General features: G+C 35.9%; 1 protein-coding gene across 5 annotated transcripts in view; it reads left to right on the top strand.

Moving 5' to 3' along the window:
- The window catches only part of LOC149536317 (Protein kinase superfamily protein), a 252,316-nt gene that overhangs the window by 213,613 nt on the left and 14,973 nt on the right, over positions 1-23,730 (top strand). For 3 of the 5 annotated variants that reach the window (XM_089803147.1, XM_089803148.1, XM_089803151.1), the window contains 5 exons: positions 29-133; positions 294-335; positions 459-644; positions 767-889; positions 1,069-1,279. In XM_089803147.1, coding sequence (XP_089659273.1) covers positions 29-133; positions 294-335; positions 459-644; positions 767-889; positions 1,069-1,173 — 561 coding nt within the window. In that variant the 3' untranslated portion in view covers positions 1,174-1,279. The remainder of the gene's footprint in view (positions 1-28; positions 134-293; positions 336-458; positions 645-766; positions 890-1,068; positions 1,280-23,730) is intronic. The other 2 variants (XM_089803150.1, XM_089803149.1) reach the window with 2 other exon arrangements.

A 23,730-nucleotide genomic window follows, 5' to 3' on the forward strand; every position in this document is an offset into this window, starting at 1 on the left:
AGTAGTCTAAAATACTTTTTGTTGTCAGTCTTTACGGTCAACAACAGATGACACTTTAACAAGACCAAAAAAAACTGACGACGAGTCTGTGCTGCTGCGGAATCGCATCCTTACATTTACCCTAAGTGAGCAGGTAGTGGGAAACGAAAGATATTTTCTTACTGATTATGTTTTATGGCTATTTATCGAAGTTTGCATTCTGTGGGATTTTTATATAAGTTGGAGAATTTTTTTGCTCATAAATATTTTTACTTATAAAATGGAAAATTATATATGCCATACTTGATTTCCAGGGTCACTTTGTGAGGGAAATTTTTCTTGAAGAGCTAGCCAAGGTGTGTGTGCATCTCTCATGTGCATTCAATGATTTGTGCATTGTTGAGTGAGTGCCTGAATGTACAAAATGAAAAAACCTCACATAACCTGTGGCAATTTTTTATTCTATTGCTATATTGTAGGGTATTGATGCACTTAATCGGTCAGCATTTGAGAGAACTGCATCTATTGCTATTGCAAACTTGCCTGTGGCTCCTCCAGTTACCTTACAATTTGTTGAGGATGAAGACATAAAAAACTTGAAAACCTTGCAGCGCCTCATCCTATTGTTCTCAAATGGATTTGCTCAAAAGATGAACCATGGTGCAGTAAGTCCAATTTACACTAAACATTGTGTTGAATCATGTTGTCTGCAATTTGTTGTTCTTTTGAATTGATTGAATTGGTGGGTGAACATATATTTATTTATATAATTTCTTCTTTGTTCCAGGAAGAAGAGAATGCTCTATTCAAAGAAAACAATGTTCAAAAGACATTGGAAGAGGCTATAATTGTTCTTCAACAAGTAAACTCTTTTGAGAAGCTTTTACCCTTGCTTTCAGTCTTTTTGGAGGTATTCAAGAGATATTGATTTAAAAAGTTATGATCCAGCCAATATAATGTATATGTTTGATCTTATATTCTGATTGAGATGACATGCATGACTTTTGTTGCAATTAACTCAAATCCAATATTTTTTGTTATTAACATATTCTAATAACCTTGTGATCGCCTTTTAATTTGATGGTATAGCTTCCACGTTCTGTTCAGCAGCAAGCATTTGTTTTGCCAGTGGATCTGGCTGGAAAGCTAGCATCACGCACTCTAGCAAGAACCATCAGAAGTTTTGTGCTTTAAGCTGGATATTGTGGTAGGTGAGCAGCTTCATAGTGACTATCGCCCACTCATCATTGCTTCTCAACAGTCAATCAACAATGATCAATAATAGAGTTTGGCTTGGGAGGTAAGATTGTATATTTTCATTTGCACTCCTAATTTTCATTTCTATTTCTTCTAGATCGATAAATTTTCATTCATTGCTATTGATGCCCAAATATATAGTGAATAAATGTCATTTTGTTAATGGGAATCTAGCCATAAATTTTGTTAGTATTTTTAATTTGTTTATTCTAGGATAACTAGAACCAGAATAGTATGTGAGAACATCGTCTCTAAAAATTTGTTGGTAAGCGTCTTTTATCTAATCTGATGTAAAATCTAAAACAAAAAACCTAAGATTGTTATTTATGTAGACTAACAATTTTACCTTCTGGGGTTTCTGCACAAAAAAAATGCTTGAAAACAATCCTTTTTTTTTGATCTAGGAGAAGGAAGGAGCAGAATACTGGAAGTACTGATGAGATTTTAAGTTAATGCAACTGAATAAAAATTTGAATTCAAGCAAAACACTGTTCTGTGTTTAAAGCAAAAACCAATGAATTAGTATTAATGATAAGATTGATTTGATGTAAACCACAAGAAATTCAATACATGATATGAGATTAAAGAGAACAATCTTAAAAGTATGCAGAGTTATTGATTAATAGTAGATGATAAGATTTAAGAAAAGTCGAAAACACATCTTGTTATTACTAACTTCTTGAATCTTGACATAATAAATTGACATCAGAGTTCAAAAAGTATTTATGCAGTTTCTAACAGAAAACTCTCATTACCTTTAATGAGCTCAAGGAACTTATTTATAAGGTCTTTAATAAAAGATTCTAAGGAAAAAAATAATGTAATATTGCTTTAAAGAAGCTCTAAATCAACCCCAATCTTTATTCTTTGAAAATGGACAGTAATCATGGCAATTCCATTGGAAAAGCAGTACATCGATTGAGTATTTGGACTGATCTCCTACTGGCAATGTCTTTGCAATGTTTTTACTATTACGGTATTACCACACCACCCTATCAGATTCTATTGGTGCCAAATAATCTACATTTTTATGTATGCTCACTAACAATTTACCTTCAGGGATTTTGCATGTAAAAAGTTGATTGAAAACAATCTGTCTATTTTTTTAATCTCAAAAATAGGAGCACATGACTGGAAGTACTAATGAGACTTTAGTTTAGGCAACTCGATAAAAATATGAACTTGAAACGAAACACTGTTCCATGTTTAAATGAAAGACCAATGAGTTAGTACTAATAATAGAATTGATTTGAAATAAGCCACAAGAAATGCAAAAGACAATATGAGATTAATGACATCAATCTTAGAAGTATACAGAGGTACCAAGTAAAAGTGGATGACAGCTGTTAAGAAAAGTCCACAGATCTTATTATTAACTTCTTGAATCTCGACATAATTAATTGACTTAAAAGTCGATTTAATTTTTTCAGTTTATTTCTAAAACAGTACTCTGATTACTTTTGATGAGCTCAAGCCTTTTCTAAGTTCTCTAATAAAAGATTCCAAGTAATATAATAATGGAATAATGCTTTAAAGCCGCTTTAAATCATTGCCAATCGATGTTGCATGGGTATACATACCCACACCCCTGGGACACGTACATAAGTACTGGGTACACGAACCCAAGTACCGGGTACTTAGTGGAGAGCATCATAGCTAAGGACCTTGACTAAGAATTCTGATTTTTGTTTTGGTTTTTTGTTTGTGTATCAGCTTGTTATTTATCAAGCCTAATTTAATACGTAATCTGTTTAAAACTTGATAAAATACTGATTAACAGTAAACATTATCATTGTTCAAGTCAGAAGTTTATCATTTGCAATATGTCATTGTTATATGATTTATGATCTAAAGTCTGCCTTCTCTGTAATGTATCTAAAAATTTAGCATATATTATTATTATTATTTTTTCATCGGTAATAGTATATTGTATTTAAATTGAAAGAAAAGTTACATTGAGTATTATAAAAGGATGCACCATAGCAATGTGGTGCTATCCACAAAAGACTCCCACACCTAAAAACCCCTACCTATGCAACAGCAACCAAAAACGCCCATACATACAGAGAATTTCATTTTACATAATATTAACCCAAAATATCCATACCCAAGGCAAAATTGCAGGCCCCAAACATGTACCAGAAACAGACCACCCATACCCAAGAACCAATAAGGACTTATTTGAAGCAGTTAGTAGAGCTTCCTCCCTTGAGAAGTTAGGGATGCTAGGATTTGGCATAGAGACAATAAGACACGAGTCTTCCTCCCACTATGAGCAAAAACACTTTCTGGAATCAGGGATATATCCACCCTAGCCACAGGGAGTTGATCAGCCCGTGGAGAGAGCCATGCACCTTGCCACCCACAAGCCTCTGCTTTGCAAACTAGAAGACACCACCGCTATCTCCCCACCACAACCACCCACATAAAACACACCAGACACCTCGGGGCCTTACTTTATCTGTCGTGGGGGAATTTGCCTTCAAATTTGCGGCCTCCCATCCTCACCAATCGGTGCAATTGATCTCACTGGTGTCTCCTTTCGTTTCCTCGCCACCCGATCTCCTACCAATGTGCGCTCCAAATCCAAAGAGCGGTGGAATAGAAGCAATTTGTGCCAACCCCAAGAAACAGAAGGAAGGAGAACTTTTGTTGGGTCCGCGGATGACCAAACCAACAATGGTTGAAGTTCACTCAGCCCACCCCCAATCAATCTCCAGCGATGGTTCTCCATATGAATGCCAACGCCAATCTCGGCTCTATGGATCACACCATCAACACCACCACCCCACTTGAGCTCGACACACTCATTCATCACATACACCACCTCTGCATTTGAGTCTACCACCATGATGTCCAAATTGGACCTCAGCCTCCAATCTACTTCCAGATAGTGCTCACTGAACATCATCTTAAGTGCCTCCTAGAAAAGCTCCCCATCGAGCTTGAAGATGTTCCTTAGCTAGGTCACTAAGATGTAACCCTTAAAGGAAGGGATTTATCCATCAATTGAGAGAGAGAAGTTGGCCTCCATAGACTTTAATTGACACTTTGCACACACAAGGCTATTGGATAAAATGGGTGCCAAAGGCCTATGAGGATGAGAGATTTAAAATCCGTGGATGCTTCTAGGTGTGTAACATCCACTTTTACCGGGTCTTAACTAACAACTAGTCATATTAAAGAATATAGTTAATACTTCATATTCATAAGAAGTTAGTTATAATAGATATATTCATGTGAATGAGATTAATTATTACAATCAGTTAAATAGAAATTTCATAACTAACATTTGAAGACACCATCAATGAATTTAAAATCTACACACTATAGAATTCAAAACCGAAATCCGTCTAGGGATGCTTCTGCAAAATCCAGGTTAGTCCATATATACCGCTTATGAACAAATAGCTATACCACTTTATCAAAATGAAAAATACCATCAAATACCACTATATCATTTAGGGCATCAAATACCACTATATCAATTAGGGCATCAAACAACACTATCATTTAGGGCATCAAATACCACTATATTATTTAGGGCATCAAGTACCACTGTATCAGCCCTTCTCTTTCCATTGCTAACTATGGCAAATAACATATAGTTAGAAGAATCGCTCATATTCATTATTCACATAAATGAAAAACTAAAATAACAATCCATCAGATAACCTATCTCTTGCATATAGATATATTCCATGTTCTGTTGGAAGATCAAACAATCTAATTGGTTACCAATTACATTGACGAGAAAAGTTGTTTTTATTAAAGGAACTAACTGAATCGAAGATATAAATCAATCCATCATATCTTCTACTTGTATAAACATCATAAAGGTAAAATACATGTTACCATCAAATGTTTGAATGCATGACTTGTCTTTTGTCTGGTACATGTCCTGACATTTTGTGGAGAGGGGAAACATTGTCAGGGGCTTAACCTCCCAACTGCGGACCCTTAAAATATCCCCACATAATCTCATTCGAGAAAGGCCCTCCCTACTCGAAATAGACATGGAACTCCTTGTCCAACCTTTGAGCATCCTGGTACTTAATTCCACCACTCGACTTGACAATAGGTACATATTGGACAAACATGAGCTTACTTAGAAATCTGTAGAAATTTATTATAAAATTTATCATTTATGATAGTTCTGATTTTTATTCTTCCTTTGCAGGGATTTTCTTTACCTCTTCACCCTCTTTCATTGGCTATTCCAACCAAGGTGAGTGCTTGGTGTTTTTTTCAACTTGGTTAATCATGGAATTCTATCCATTTGTGGGTACACCGCTGGTATACAACTAATGCAAGAAGTAATTCAAATCTGGCAACTTGTCGTTCTTATGATTCAGAACCACACTTGTTTAAAAACAAAAGACAATTCACAAACGTATCATAATAAGGAAAGACTTGTTCTTTATGAGAGTCTCTCATTTTGTACATCGGCCCCAATTTGATATTGACAGTTTGCGTTTGATCTTGAAGGAAAATAACAAGGAATTGACATAACATGAGCCGAGTGCATATGTACTGCACGTACAATTGATGCATATTTTAAAGAGAGTCGAATGCATGATTTAGCCATCAAGAAAATACTTGCATCGATTAAGAGTATGAAGAAAGAATGTAGAAAACACCAACGTAACTTGAAACGAATGCTTGGTGGGATTCAGGAAACATCTGCTGAGCAGCTCAAGCCAACTTGACTATGAAAGGAAAATGCTATCGCTGGTATGGAGATGCCCGCAATGAAAATGAAGGTATTATCTCGGTGCCTAGGCAACAATTAGAGCCGAGAGACGGGAAGAAGAATGGCATTCCTTCTCAGACGTGAAATGTTTTCAAATCTTGAATAGGCTCAAGCGAGCTGCAACTCAAGGTGGCAATTACGATCAAGACCATTAGTTTCAAGCTACCAAGATTTTAAAGAAAGAATAGAGAGGTGGCACCAAGTGTACTTGGTCGTCTCACATGGAGAAATAAGTTGAATTTATTAAAGAGCTCCATTGAAAAATATTTATATATATTTATATATATTATTTTAAAATGATTTCATGATGCTATTATTGTATCTAAAGTCGCACTCATTAAAATACATATAACTATATACATGTGTAGTTTGGAGAATATGGTTAATTATAACATCATATCCTCTTGATCTATGCACATGTGTATATATATATATATATATATATATATATATATATATATATATATACATATATTAATAAGTATGAACTTAGATACTATTTTAATATCCTGGTGGTATATATATATATAGGTGATGATAAAAGAAAAATGGAGACGACATCACCAACCAACAAAGGTAATGGTCTGAACATGAATTTTGATAATGATAGCTATATATATTTTTATATGTTTAACCAAGTAGCTCATGGTATTGCCTAATGTACACTCTTGCTTGCCTAGTTGTTTACCCTTAGCCATGGTTATTCAAGATTCATACCTATTTGTCCAGTGATGGTGGTGCCCTTATGCCCAATTCTTTTCTGACAATACTTCCACCCCTTTGACATGCTCCCTACAAGGAAATTTTCCATAATTATATCATATTACCATAACAAGTTATTAATCATAAATAATCATAGTGGCTAACCGCCTTTTCAATTTCCATGAATTCATGATAAATAACCAACTTTCCAAAATAGCATTAAAATATCTTCATAATGGTTAACTAGCATACCAACTTCATATGAGATTATAACGATTAACCATCATACCATTTCACATGATTGTAACTAATTTTACCTGTCAACAGACTTCACATGATACCTCAGCGGTTATATAAACATTTCAAATGGAGCCAAAAATTGGGATGTAACAAGGTGCATCCCACAAATCTTGAAAGATTGTGATGTGCAGTTCACATAGACATCGTACCCCCCATCAGTCCACTCACATTATGCCAACAATTTTTAATGGTTCCATTTTCATATGAGTAGATTTCTAAGGATTGGTAATGGATGCCAAGGATGAGCTGGCATCACCAATTTTTTTTGTCTCAAATACAAACCTTCTGCCACCATAGTTGGGACAAAGTTCTAGGTGTGAAGGGAGCACATGGCCAACTTGCGGGAAGGGATGTCAAAAGAAACTCAGTGATTGCTGAATTGTTATTCACATGACATGCCACCCCAATATTTGATAGCTTGTCCACTAACTCGTTTGCTTTCCTAGGATGAGATACCTTGAATTCATCTACCTCCTTCAACAAGTCTCTTATTTGCCCGATATACTTGTCGAGGTACCAGGCGTCTAAACCTCCTTTTGCTATTCTGATTATCACTATCTTAGAGTCTCCCTCCAAATGGATTCTTTTGATGCCAAGTTTGATTCCTAACATGACTACATCAACAACAGCAAGGCATTCCGCTTGGTTATTAGTTCCGTCCATCATCCTTCCTAGTGCTGAGAGCTAAGATACTGCCATCTTTAGATCTTGCCACTGCACACACCCCCAAGTGCCCCAGATTACCTTTGGATGCCCCATCAAAATTGATTTTGGTCCATTAGGAGGAACCCATATTGCAAGGGTTGGATAGGAAAGAGAATCAACTCTCAGGAACCCATGAATAGGCCTATTTAGCATATATTTTTATTACAAACATATTGCAAATCTGAAACTCAAAACAATACATTACATCTACAAACTTTATCATTGTTCTTGTTTTGAAAAAACATTATCATGACTCTTATTATCAGATTTTCTATAAATATTACATTATATTAGAAAAAATTGACATACCCAAGCAGCCCTGTCCCCTATTTTGAAAAATAGTTGTACCCATGCTCGTACCTGTACCCCAAGTACCCATGTAGCCATGTTCCCCTTGTCACCTTTTAGACCCCAATCTTTATCCTTTGAAAAGAGATAGTGATCTAGTTAATTAGTCTAGATAGTCTCTTTTGTTTACTTAAAATTTGAGCTCTTCTCAAAATAGGCCACCCACATCAAAGATTGTCCATGATTTGATAGTTTTATGTTTTCATGATTAATCCCTTCTGGAAAACTGAGGTTTCCAATTTTAGCATCAAGGGGGCATTTCCTCGGGGCAATACCATTGGAAAATCACTTCATCCATCAAGTATTTGGATTGTCTTTTACTGGCAATGTTTTTACTATTCCCTTAATGTGCTGTGAGATTTTTTTGGTGCCAACTAATCTAGATTTTTATTCAGGCACACTGACAATTTATTTACCTTCTAGGGTTTTTGCATGTAAAAAAATGCTTGAAAACAATCTAATTTTTCTTTTGATCTCATAAGTAGGAGTACAAAACTAGAACTAGTATGAGATTTTTAGTTTATGCAACTCAATAAAAATATGAACTTAAAACAAAACATTATTCCACGTTCTAAGGAAAGATCAATGAGGCAATATTAACAAATAGGATTGATTTGACATAAACAACAAGATAAGATAAGATAACATTAATAATGTCCAATAGAAAACCACAAAAGGTCTATGGGACTGAGAGTTTACATCTAGATAACTGGCAACAACATGAGCATCAAACGGTGTTCGAGGAAAGCAAACAAAAACAAGAAAAACAAGACACAAGAAGAGAGAGGACAAGGAGAAGACTGGGAACCTTTCCTTGGCAAAAAGAAATTAGTCACAGAAGGATAAGGCAATAAGTGAACAGGAGCCCTGAACTGTCTCTGTGAACTCGTAGAGGAGTGTCCCTGACGTAAGTAACCGCTATGAAATCTGGCGGATCTGGAATGACCAACAGAACTGGTAGAAGTAGTTGGCCTTTTCACACCTTGCAAAAGAGATAAGGGTGCAAAAAACGCAGTAGTAGTCTGATCAGAGCAATGTCGATGAGGAAGTAGTGACTGTAGAGTACTATCATAGAGCAGAGTGGCTTCTTGAAGATAGAGCGCAAGACATCGTTGATCACAATAACTGAAGAACGCAAAAAAAGAAAAAGCAGTCCCGGAATAGACCAATAAAATCTTCCTCTGATCTCATAAAAGATAGGGCATCAAAAAATAAAGTGAGTCTCCGTCTCGACCTCAGCTAAGGTACACAGCTTACAGATTCGTTCTCCTCTGTCGGTATGATGATCTGTCTGAACATGAAGACAGTGAGAACCAACTCTAAAAGACCCCAAAGAGATACGAAGGCATGACTCCACCATCGAGAAAGGTAAGTAGGATGGACAATAATCCCCTCATTGATCTCTAGAAAGTGCTCCTCATAGAAGGCCATTCTCGGATGTAAGCCTCCATGAGGGTTAGTCCAAGTAGTAATAATATATTGTCTGTAAATATCAAGTCTGACATGCTGATTTAACTCTTGTCTAGAAGGGAGGAGATGAACAGGGGCATTCAAAGAGAATTGATAAGGAGGGAGACAATCAATATCAATCCCAATTGAGCTCAAAAGAGAAGAAGCCTGTGGATACCAACAACGAGTCTGAGAACTAGTATCGGAACGTGCAATAGCAACCGAAGAGAAATAAGCTAGGTAGGAATATCTATCACACTCATCAACCAAATCTACAAAACTATGTGGATGAGGAAGGAACTAAACCAAATAAAAAATAGCTGCAAGACTAAAGGGATGAGCACCAAATTCAGCAAGAATGATACTATTAGGAGTGAATCTATGACATCTAATAATGCGTCATAGAAGCAATGTCTAAACGGGCTCGATCGAGGCCCAATCAAAACTAAGGAGAGAAGGCCCCCAAACAATTGAGCCATAAAGAATAGTCGACCAAACAAGGGAGTCCAAGAGGGATAACTTGGACGAGGTATCCTGAAAATGATGTGGAATTTCAAAAGATGATACAAGATTAAAGACATCAACCTTGAAAGCATGCAAAGCTACTGATTAAAAGTAGATGACAAGTGTTAAGAAAAATCCATAGATCTTTTTATTTCTAACTTTTGAATCTTGAAATAATTTAATGTCCCCATTTTTTGAGTTGCGGCAGATTTGGTGGATTCAATCTATCATCAGGTCCTTGTAGACTGATACTGGTGTTTAGACGACCTTGTGGTGGAGTTACCAGGCTCTCTAGTGGCCAATGGTGATTTTTGGCTCCATTTGAGAGACTTAATATTTATAGAAAGTGAACACATGGTTTTGATGAGCTTAGATGAGTTAGAGGAGTTGAATGATGCTCTCAGTTTTTAGTTTTTGCTTCTAGTTTGGGCTCCAAGAATCTTGGAGGGAGTCTCTATTTTTAGTAAGTCACCCCATCAGGTTCATTCATCCTCTTTCTTCATCACGATTGCTCATGTGCTGTCATATTTCAATCATTTTCACAAGATAGGTGAATTATGATTATTATTTAATTAAATTTGCAAAGGTTGCTATTTTTTGTTGGTATACTATATTGGTCACCTCAGTGTCATAACTCATTGGAACTAGGTTGAGAAGCTTTAAATCTTGGGCACAAGAAACAATGACCTTGTCTGTCAGAATATTATGATATTGACAAAAATGTTGTTTTTGGAGGCAAAGGGAGTTAATAAATTTTATTATTCAATTATGTGCCTGTTTATAATGCAAAGTGCATTTAAGTGAAAAGTGTGCTCATGAAGCTATTAGGCGTTGGGTGTGAATGAGAAGCCAAGTTTCACTGTACGTTATAAAAAGGCCTTCTCGAGGCAATCGAACCATCTTTTGTCTATTGCATTTTTCAAGAGTTTGGGAGCTCGTGAGGGTTTCACCATTAGCTATTGGAGAGGACCGATTCCTTCATTCATTTGGTACTTTGAGTTGTTAAAATATTCAGTGAATTGTGCTTTGATTCTAAGAATTATTTTTGCATTTGGGTTTGACAAATTAGTGCTAAAATATAGCAATTTGATCTCATTATTTGCTACCATTTATATGTAAAGGGTTTATTGGTTTGGACGCCATTATTTCTCTTATAAGACTGTTGCTTGGAGGTGCTTTTAATCTGCAATTGTATATTATCCTTGGTCGACCAGCTTGGGAAGGTGATGTGAGGGATTTTTGTAGCGACATCTGCATTACTAGAGCTGTGTTTAGATTTTCTATGCCAGCAAAATGATTACTTGTCTGCCATATACAAGGTTGGCGTGGAGTTTCTAGAGACATAGCTGCAATATAATTAATGCCAATGATTATCATAGGTTCCTTGTTAGCTTTTGTGAATAAATTATTGTTTGTTGTAATTTGCAAATGTCATAATTACAGTACATAGATCTGTTAGCATGAATACTAATGGTATTCCTGTGGGGGAGTATGTTAGCATTGTTGGAGACATGATTCAGTGCTTATGTGTTGCCTTCATAACAGTGTTTGTCATTGATCTCAACATATACCTTATTCTGTGAAGATTATCAAAGTTGTAGAGGAAGATTCCTTTGGTGCGGTCAAATGTTAACGAGTTGGGTTATGCGCTGTCAGGAGTATATGTGGTGATGTATATGGATGCTACAATTATGAGCGCAGAAAGAAATATGAAGTTATGATAGAGTTTTGTGATGTTTTCTGGAGGTAATTTCAAAGAGTTTTGGAAAGTGGGTAATGGTAAATTGATTATATCTTTTAGCATAGATGGAATTTGGTTGAGTGAGCTTAGAGGATGGTTAGAACATGTTTAGTATGCCATGTTTCAGATGGCGAAAATAAATGTTCATTCTGTGAGGTTTGGCAAAGACTATTTAGCGTATCATTTCTTGTAAGCTGACTATTGATAAAATCATTATGAAAAGAGTATAATTGTAATGTAATGTATATTGTAACATTTTAGTCATGTCCTATATTATCATTGTAAATTGAGAAATCCTCAAAACTGACTCAATACTTGTTTTAGGACTTCGCATAAAGGAAAGGTCATTTCCTTGTGGATAGGTATCCAGTGCGGATGTTTTGTAGTCAGTGAAATCATTTTGTTGGTTATGTGAACCTAGATGCGAATTTGTATTTGATTAGAGCAGAGATTGATGTTGAGGATGTACTCTGAGCTTCAAAGGCACTGTATTGGTGTCGTCTGTAAATATTGTGTAGCCGACAGGGTGTTGTCGTCGGTAAAGATTTTGTAGCCGACGGGCCGACGGGTAGATTAGGATTGTTTCGTAGCCACCCGTCGGCCCGACAAAATCTTTACCAACGACAACACCCTGTCGGCTACACAATATTTATAGATGACAATTGGCAAAGAAGATGTTTAGTCAATCCAAATCTTGGATATGCTTATCCGGAAGATTGTCTGATGAAGACTATTTTGAGGCAATTTGGACATTGAATTCAGTTGTATTCCTTTCATCTCCTAATAGGGTTGGCACAACTCTTAACAGAGTTAGAATCTTGTACAAGGATTCAAAGTCTCCTAACAAGGACTATGTACTTGTATTTCATTGACTCCTAGCTGGGTTTGTCCTTTCACAAGGAACTTATATATTAGTACATTATCTTGTGGGTATCATTCCCACCAAGGTATTCCCTAGTTAACATTTATGGTGTTATTGTGCATGGTGATCTTTCCTTGGTTGTTGCGTCTATTGTTTACATGTTTCAAAATTAATAAAGATATTGACAGTTGTTTTAAGTGTATAACTAATTCAACTCCCCCACCGCCCATACCCATGCCCCTCTCAATTATCTTGGTCAACTATACTTTGTAACAAGATTTGTGCTAGCATTATTAGTTGTTTCATTTCATGCTATTTGTATAAGCATTTCTGTAGATTCTAAAAATTACCAAAAAAAAATATGTTGATTTTTTGGGACCGCTGCAAACGTAATAGCACTACCATTTTAGTATGTTTTCCAAATGCAATGATCTATTTTATTTATGTGGAGAATAAACTAGAAAGAGACATGACCCTTTGTGGTACATGTCTATTTCATGCCAGTAGTGGCATGTTGTGATGGTTAAGTTGTGTTGTTATCCTTGCCATCAAGGTTCAAATCCTGTAGGATAGATCCTCCTCATTTGTGGCCTCACTGGTTAATAGCTCCAAGTCAAAGTGTTTACCCCTTAAAAAAAAATTATTTCTCATTTCATTGTATTTTATCATAATAATATTAAGTATAAGTATATATATTAGAGAATATATATATATATGTATGTATGTATGTATGTATGTATGTATGTATATTTCCTAATGGTTTTTCCATCTGACCGAAGCTATCAAAACATCAGCACTCCCTCTTAGCTAGGGAAAATAAACACATGGTTAGGTATTACCTTAATGTAATATCACGTTAGCACGATTAAGGATATGTTTGATAAGAAGATATCTATCATTTTGATATTGTCTCATGATGTTAAGAGCAATGGCCGCCTTAATGTCAAGTCACATGACATTCACCAAGTACTCTTTGAGTAATGGACTTCGAACATCAAGTCACATGATGTTCACCAAGTACTTTGTGTAATGGCCTCCTAAACATCAATTTGCATAGCATTCACCAATTACTCAAAAAAATGTTCATAAGTTATGTGCACATGTATCCTCAATGATACCATAGGAACAGTCATGGTTTGGTTAAGAAACTTAATCCACCATGCAAGTGATCATCTATTGTGATTTGCTTTGACATCATAAAATGTCCATCACACTAGAAGGCCATGGTTTGTTTAAGGAAATTAATCCAATACGCAAATTAACATCTATTATGATCTGCTTAGACATCATATGATGTCCATCATAATAGATGAACATGGTTTGTTTAAGAAACTTAATCCACCATGCAAGATATAATCTATCATGATTTGTTTCACCCATCATAAGATGTCTATCACAATAGATTAAGTTATTGAAATATCATCACCTTTCAATAACTCATACAAATACAAGTGATAATCATTTGGAAGTCGTCACTTCCTCATAATCTACATAGGGGAAGGCCCATTAAAATCATGTAGTCACACACATGGATTTTTACACTCCCTCTGAATATCAATCTTTTGAGCTCCTCATTTAAAGTTTCCTTTAAAGAATTGTCAAACTCCCTCTGAATCTGATATCAATCTTCCTTTTCCTACAAGAACATATTCAGAGAAAAAATATGAAGGAAAATGGTTCTATAGTACATATTAAAATAAAAAATAAGAAAGAGTAATAAAATACTCAAGGATAATAAATAATTATTTGCACTTCGATAGCCTTTTATTGAATCTTTCATTCCATTAGACATTAATATTGTAATTGAAAATAATTATTTATTACATTAATTATTTTATTAGAAAAGATTATAGTGATTTACTATACCTCTATATGTCTAAAGCGCATAATGTCATTCTCATTAGGTTAATAAAAGTTTACATACTATCCATTTGTATCTTTCTCCATATACTTTTTATAATAATATGAAACATATCATATATATAGTATGAAAAATAATTAATTCATAACATTGAAAAACATAAAACATATCGTACCTACGAGTCCAATCCATTTTACCTGTCAATGATTGTACCTTAAGTGGGTTGTAGCCAAATCCTTAATAACTCCCGATGTTATTTCTTCTCCACTAAAGCGGCTATATATATAAGTTGGTTTTTTATTGACTCCCCTCACAGCTTTATCAGTCTTCCTTAAGGGACACCTCTGTCCTTAATTCATACACACCTCCTTTTATCGTTGTTTTCTATGTATTAGTTCGCTTGAGAAAGTTTTTATAACCTGATGTATAAGTTAATGTTCTTTGGTTTATATAGATTACTCGCCCTCTTAGATGACTGCTCATTTATTCCTTTTATATTTTAATATTGCTATGTTGATTGTTCGCACTGCTAACATCATTGGGCATAGGTTGATGGGATGGATCGAGTGTAATGATGTACCAATTGTTGGTAAGACATGATGACCATGTTGTCTTGCATATTGTCACCACAAAATGTTAGTAACAACACGAAATTTTTTCAAGCTAGTTTCACATTTCTCTAACCTTGAATTTGATATTCAATTGCTTAATGTTGATCGATCTATCCATTCCAATTTGTATATCAAATCTTTTTATTGAAGGCCTTCGTCAAGTCTTTTTCATTTTTCTTTCTGTCAAGCCTTTGATTTTTGAAGCCTTCATCATCCTTTTCTTTGCTTTTGATTTTGCGTTTGTTGGTTTTTTGTCTTTTGATTTTGCTCATGTCATGTCTTTTGTTTTTCTCTTCGATTCAGTCTAACCTAGAGCTCAATCGGAGTTGTCAGTCAAGAGATATGCCCGTTTTAGTGCCTCAAAAGTGGACCTTTTTGGTGCAACAACTTGAATTAAAAATATGATATATTTTTAATTTGACTTTCACTTTTTGAAAAATATAACTTAAATTTACTTTTTGTTATGTTTTTAAGTTACTTTAACATTAAATTTTTAACTTAAAGTGACTGTAGTGCACTTTATGTTATAATTTTAAGTTGAGTTACTTTTTAATTTTTCACTTAAAGTAACTATATAACCATATAGTTCTAGATTAATTTTTGGTGTTTAAATCAAATGTTTATTTGAATGTTACTTTTTAAAATGATGTTTATATGTTATATTTTTAAATATGATAAATAAATATTGGTTATGGCCCATTTTGTAACAATTTTTATAATTTTAAGTAAATTAAATGACTTCAAGTTTTCAAAAGTGGACATTTTGGATGTCATTGCAGATAAAGTTTACTTTGGTGGACCTCTTCGATGCTACTGAATCAAAAGTGAAGTTTTTATGCTTTAACATTTAAAAAGTGAGATGTATTTTAAAACATGCATCCTCCCCCAAAAGGTCCGATTTTTCTTATGTGCATATTTTAAAATATGCAATAGCACCCAAAAAGTGCGATTTTGATGAGATACATATTTTAAAACATGTGAGTGACCCAAAAAGGTCCGATTTTGACAAAAAATATGTTTTAATATATGCAATGACACTCAAAAAGTCTGATTTTGAAGAACATGTTTTTGCCCTCCAAGAACTTGATTTTGATCATAAGTAGAGATTTTCTCAATGGATTTGCATGAGATTTCTTCTATTGGAGGCGTTTTTGATTGGCAATGATTTATCTTGCATTTAAAATGGATTCAACAAGATAAAAAACATTTTTGGAAGCTCCCCTCTAGGGCATGTTTTTGGAGAAATCAACAAATAAATCCATTTTTGCTCCATGTTTTGGCTCCAATGCAAATCGATTTGGCTTCTTTTTGGGATTGCATTACATACATGTTGATGCATATTTTGGTGTTTAAACACCAAAATGTTTTGATATTGCACCATGGAGAAATACGTTTTTTTGATAAAAACGTCCCAAGCATATGTTCTTCCAAACGTTGGATCTTGGAGTGTTTTTAGGGCACGTTTTGGTATCTTTTACCAACTTCTCCTTGATTGCTTCCTTCTCCCATTCGAATTTGTGGAAGTTTAAAAGATTCAAACATTTTTGAAGATTTTTTCAAACATTGGAGCATATTTTCCCTTCATTTTCCACACATGTAAGTGGATTTTTTCTTTCTTTCTTTTAATTCATACTTATCTTGCTGATTTTATGCATTTAATTGCTTGATGATTGCCACTTGTTGAAATCTTTGCCATGGAAAGTGCATTTTTCCTTTAAAAATGAAGTTTTTGTTCTTTTTCATGTTTTTGGTTCTTCCTTAAGTCCCAATTTTGAATTTGTGTGTTGAAGTGCATTGCATCTTGACATGTTTGAGTCACTTTTCAGAGGTATGATTTTTTCTTTTGTGTTTTGTGCTTTGTGCTTGCTTGCTGGTTTTTTCCACTTGGAGAAATTGTAAGTTTTTTCCCAAGAATTTGTTCTTGCTTCATATCATGCAAAAGCATCATCATATTCCACTTTTCGTTTCCATGTCACAACACCTCATCTCTCACTCAACAAATGCAATTACATGTTTTCCATCTCATTCGCAATCCACACATGCATGTAATCTCATTTTTCATTTCCATTTTCACTCATCTCACTTTTTGCATCCATTCGCATGACACAATTACACGAAATGCCTTACGTGTAATTGCATCCAAAAGGTTCGATTTTGATTAAAAGTCACATTTTGAAAAGTCAAAAAGATGTCATTTTCATCTCCCATATACTTTGACTTCCTTTTTTCACCAAAAGTGACTATAAAACTCATTATCCCTCTTCTATTTTTCATTTCCATCCCTCCATATGCATTTGCGCCTTCGTGAGCAAATACATGTTTCCGCATCTTTCCATGCTTCCCATCTCATTCTCCATTTGCATTTACATGTGAAGTGCATCCTCCACCCGCATTCGCATCTCATCTCACCTTCCATCCACTATTACATGTTGCACTTATATGTATTCATTTTTCATGCAATGATGCCTTGAAAACCCTAAGTCATGTGTGAAATCAGCAATCTTCATTTGCAAGCATTCCCATCACACATTCCATTTCATTCCATCTTCCATATTTTCACTTTCATAACATTTTATTCTGCATTCCATTCATTTCATTTTCCGTCCATTGCATATGCATATGATTTCTCCGAGATCATTTTTTTGAATCTATCAAGTCTCCAACTTGTTTCCAAAGCTTTGTTGATCACAAATCAATTTCTATGGCGATTCCATCTGATGATGTATTAATGTATTGAGATTTTTGTGTTGCAGTACAAGCACAAGAAATGTCCTCACCATCAAAATCCAAAGGCAAAATGAAATATCAATATGATAAAGAATTGGCTCATGCAGCTCCCTCATCAGTCATATCTATTTTGGATAACATGATAGACACAAAGATTGGTCATGTGGACGCAGCTGATTTTCTATAGAGAGTTAAAGTTCTAACTAGTTAAGAAATGAAGTGTATCAAGAGAAGCAACATTCACTTGGTGTCTACGTTTCCTATGGCGGCCATAGACCCTGACTTCATTCTCGGACGTGCACGGCAGTTTATTCCAAAGACGAAGACTATCAAAGACGTTGACAGCAAGGTTATCATTAGCCTTGATCTTGAGGTCATTGAACAAATCTTTAAGGTTCCACATAAAGCAGAATGTGCAAATTTGACCAAAGAATCATCTTTGGCATGTTGGAATGGGCAAAAGGGTGATTATCAAAAGTATGTCAACTTTTATTAATTAGACAATAAGAGAAGCAACTTCTCGAACTCACCAAAGACTGTTTATCAGTCTAATTTCAAACAAGAATATAAGGATCTCATCATCCTTCTCAGCGGAATTTGTGGTCTTAAAGACTTTACTGATTTCGAGCCATGGATGTATAAGTTCATGTTTCAAATTACGAAGAATAAAGAACACATGTTTTGGGGAGAGCTCATCAGCACTGCACTTTGCCAGCAGATAGGCAACGTGGGAACTTTGGTACCCTTCTACATGAATTCTTACCTTGTTTACATTGCTGCTACTATGGGATCTTTTTCTAGTCTTTCTACCAAGGGAGATCGTCTTCAGGTTCCTGCTTGGGATTACTATGACCAAATCAGTTTGAAAAATAGTAAATTTCATTACAGAAGAGTCAAAGATGCTTGCCTTCTTTGGGCATTTTCAGTGCTTGTTCAATAAATATTTATCTGTTAAAAGAGTATCTGATTTAGCATGGGAGAAGGTGAACCAATACGGTTGTACTTTCATTCAGTTTCCCACTTTCGCATACTTGAGAGTTGGATCTTTCAAAGGCGAGCCTTTTACCTTACTTAGGTATGCTACAGATCCAATTATTTTGGTGGACCTAGCTAGACAACTCATGGACGTGCAGAGATATCAACATCCTATGCATAGGCTTGGTTTCGGCATTACCTCAACTAAACCTTTGGCTATTGGCAATTATTCGATCATTTATGTGCCTAAAGAAAGAACATGGAAGTAGACTTGCAGTTGATCACCTTGAAGAAGTTCAAGGTCAGATTTGATTTTAACTACCGAGAGATGAACTCTCAAATAAAAAAAGCTTACACTCATATTCATCGCATCGAAGACATCTGGATTGATGTGAGGAAAAAACTTGACATCATGAAAATGGACTGCTGCAGGTTAACCCTACAGTAGATAATTGTTTTAACATGTTGAAAATCCCTTTAGATTTCCAAGTTGAAGATGATGGCAACATCCTTGATCCAGAGTTTCATCAAGCCGACTTTGATTAGAAGTGCCCCTTTCCTACTCAATGGCAACAAAAGGAAGGTATGTCTATCATGGATAGGTTTCAATCCATCTTGGTAAACACCAATAAATGGTTGAAAAGTAAAAGCCTTAAAAGAGTAAATCCTAAGATGGGCTTGGATTGTGGAAGTTTTGGTCCTCCTGGCAGGAAGTCACAACTGGAAATCACGAGGAAAGATGGTCCCTCATCTTCTGATGCTAAGGGCTCCCTCAAATTCAAATTGAAGGGCAGAAAATGAGCTAATTCATCTCAAATTCCTAAACTTATTCCAGAATCAGAAGAGGAATTCGAAATAGAATCTAATAAAGGAGATTCAGATGAAGAAGGAAAAATCATGATCATATCTCCTCCATAGCCTGCACAAGCTTGTACATCTTCTATACATGAAGAGCCTTTTTTGCATGGAGTAGATGACGATGTGGATTCGTTCTCCACTATTTTCACTTCTTTCATTCCAGTCTTGGAGGTTAATACCATGGCTCTTCCTATTTCCTCTGCTGCTCCTAACATCCCTGCAAATGAACAATATGAACATTTAGCAAATCTGTTTGAGGATTTTCCAACTCTTACCAGTGGTCAAGTTTCCCAACTTGATACATATTTGATAGGGTTTGAGCTTTTCACGACAGAGTCTTCTCAGCATGTTCCTATGCCTTCAGCTATGCAAACTTAATCCTGCTCTGTTACAACGGAAATACAATCAAGATCAATGCCAATGGTCTCGACTGTAACTACTTCTACAGATGAAGGTTTTAGCCTACCTGCATGGTTGAGCAAAATAACAACGAAGAGGAGAAAAGTGATTGTTCCTCCAGACAATCTCCTTGTTAAGAAGTCCAAATCTAAAACTCTAAAAGACAAGATTTATTCTAGGATTTTGGTCGATTCAGGTAAAACCAAATTCATTGAAGTTGCTGAGCCCTTGGTAGACAAACCTGTTGAAGAACTTATTCGTTTTGATTACAAGTTTACTAAGTTTGAAATTGGAAAACAATCACGTTTGAGTTGTTTGTATGATGCTCAAGATGCATTGGCTAATGTATCAAAGAGCAATCATGAGCTATGGAAAAAGAAAAATCAACTGAAACAAAAGGTCTCTCGTCTGAACAAAGTCATTCAGAAACAATCTTCTCAGAGTGTTGTTGTTATGTCTCAAACATCTAAGGAGAGAAAGTTGATTGAAGCCACTAAGTCTTGGATATAGGAAATCATTTCTGAAGGAGTTCGAGCCATCACAGAGACATTTGCAGTTCTTAGGCATGTCAAAGAGATGAATGAAATGGAACGAAACTTAATCTCTTCTTTGACTCAAGAAGCAGATAACTTGAAGGAAATCCTTGATGATTGTGATGAAATGATGAAATTCGATCTAGATGCCTTGGTCTCATGTGACATTCCTTCGTCATGTGAAATGTTCTTCAGATTTCAAGGACTCATTGGTTACAAAGAGAGGACATTGAGGAAGCTGATCACAAAGTTGCAGGTGGCCTTTGGAGATTGTCAAACAGTTGAAACAAGTGTTACTTGTGATTTGGAACAGATGGGATGTTGTGTTACTGATGACTCTGGTAATCTTATTGCAGCAGAGAGAGTAAACTCAGAATATACAATCAGGATCAATGCTGATGTAGATTCTAAAGACTTTGCTTCACATATGATGAACAAGTTTGTCTTGCATAAATCCTTGACAAAACACTTGTTAGATACTACAGTAGCAAATTCCAAAGTTGTGCAATCAGCGTATGCAAATGCAGTGAGAGTAGAAGCCATATCAAAGACCGTGGAAATTGTTGATCTTCTCACAGTGCATGACATCATTGTCAAATTCAAGGCATTGAGAAACAATCTTTAAGATTGTTCTTTTTGTTTTTATTTCATGTTAGTAGTTATAAAGGATGTATTATATGAAAAAGTGTGATTACATGTAATGCAAGTTACATGTGTATGTAAAGATGTAATGCGAGTTGCATGTGCAATTGCATGTAACCCTCTATTTTCTCTTTTAGTTAGACTAGGTCAAAGTTGGTTGAGTGGATCCCACCTTTTCCTCCACCTTTTTTTCAACTCCTATGCCTATATAAAGGAGTGCCCCCTCATTGTCAAATCATCATTATCTTTATGCAAGAAAGCTCTGGAGAAATTGTGTCAGCAAAACTTTGTTTATGTAAGCACTATTTTGAGAGAAAGTGAATACAAAAGAGCATTTGAGACTTAACTTTGATTAAATGAGATTGTTACTTGCCTGAGTTATAAGCTTTGTCTATAATTCATTTAAGCTATCTTTGATTCATGTTACTTTATGTTCTTGGTAATTGTATCTCGTGAATTGAATAAAAAAGAGTTAAGAAGCAATTGGAGCCAGAGCTTTGACCAAGAGAAATTGTGGAAGTGTATAGCTAGAAGCTTTGTCTGTAGCTTATATTGTTGTTCTTAATTTGCAAAATAGTTAAGTTTTTCTTACTTTCAAGAGTCTTTGTGCCCTAATTGTAGAACTTTTCTATATAGAAGTACGACTGAACTTACAGCCAAACCAGTACATTTTCAGCTAGCCTTTGAGTTAGTGAAGGTTTATCAGTATCACTGTTTCCAACTCTTGATGTTTACCATATGGGGTAAAGAAATTAACGCATACAGACAATGAACAAGAACAACAATACTCCTTATACTATTCGCATATGCCAAAGATATTATGCTTCTAATAATATGATTACAATGATTACTCGGAGGGTGTAAATATACATCCCGAGAAACCTTCCCAAAGGAGTCCGTCGGCCACATACAACATGTCGCTACATAACAAGAACCTTCCCGAAAGAGCATATACCGACGGGATACATCCTGACGCACACCCTGTCGGCTATACAATATTTACCGATGAGAGGGATTTAGAGGCATGAAGTCTCTCTTCAATGGTTTCTCGACTCACTGACATGTATCGCATGCAACAACCCACTCCCTAGCATCGTTGTGTACAGTTGGCCACCATAGTCTTGCCAGGAGTATCTTCTGTGCAGTTGTGTCTGGCCCCATGTGTCCTCCTGCCGGTCCTTCATGTGCTTCCTTCAGTACCCTTGGAATCTCTTCCTCCAGGATGCACAATGATTTCAAAGGTAAACTCCTGCAACAGAAGTAACCAGCGGCTGATTCTTCCTTGAATGACAGGTTTATTGACCATATATAACAGAGCCTGGTGGTCGACATAGAAGACGAACGGGTTCGCCAGCAAGTAATGACGAAACTTTTCCACAATGTAGACCATTCCCAATGCTTCTCGTTCTGTTGTACTATAATTCTATTCGGCCTTTGATAGCAGTCGACTGGCAAAGTATATCGGGTGATCCAACCCGTGGCTACCTGTCTGTGCCAAGGTTGCTCCAATTGCATAGTTGGATTTGTCAACATGAATATGAAATTCTTTTTTACAATCTGGATACACCAAGATGGGAGCCGTAGCCAATTGTACCTTGAGCCCTTCAATTGCCTCATCCTGTTCTTTCACCCATCTGAACGATTATCCTTTGCATGTTAACCTATCCAACGAGTATGATACCTTGGCAAAAATTTTGATGAACCTTCTATAATAACCTATGTGTCCCAGGAAAGATTTTACCTCCGTTACATTGGTGGACGGCTGCATTTCCAATATGACTTTGACCTTGTCTGGATCTGTCTTCAAGCCCTCTTTACAGACTATATGCCTGACCAGTCTTCCCTGTGGAACCATGAATTTGCATTTCTTCAGATTCAAAGCTAGTCAGGCCTATTGACATCTCTCCATACACTCGCCCAACGCTACTAGATGTTTGTCCTCGGCGTTGAATACCGACCAATCATCCAGGAATGCTTTAAAGTTTTCAACGGACATTCTGTCGAAGATGTGCAGTATGATTCATTGAAATGTAGTAGGCGCATTGCATAGGCCAAACGGCATCCGGTTATATGCGTACACTCCATCATCTACGACAAATGTCGTCTTCAGTTTGTCCTCCTCTGCAATTGAAATCTGATTGTATCCGGAGAATCCATCCATGAATGAGTAGATCTCATGTCCGGCTACTTCCTCCAAGATGTTGTCTGTAAATGGAATCGAAAATGGATCCTTGATCATGACTGCATTAAGGCATCTGAAATCAACACATATCTTGATCTGGGTGGTGTCCTTTAGTGAGATGGGTGACACCCATTCACTGGTCTACACCTTGAAAATAATACTAGCTTCCAGCATTCAGTTGATCTCTTCTATGACCCATGTCTTGTAGTTCTTGTTCATCCTGTAGGGTCACTTTCGTATGCGAACTGCACCTTCGACCAATGGGATGCGGTGTACACACAAATCCAGCGGTACTCCTTTCAAATCTTTGTATGTCCATGCGAATACGTCTTTGTATTCCAA

The sequence above is a fragment of the Cupressus sempervirens genome, chromosome 10 (genome assembly GCF_028749045.1).
Source record: "Cupressus sempervirens isolate cs-2001-9-10 chromosome 10, ASM2874904v1, whole genome shotgun sequence".
Taxonomy (NCBI): domain Eukaryota; kingdom Viridiplantae; phylum Streptophyta; class Pinopsida; order Cupressales; family Cupressaceae; genus Cupressus; species Cupressus sempervirens.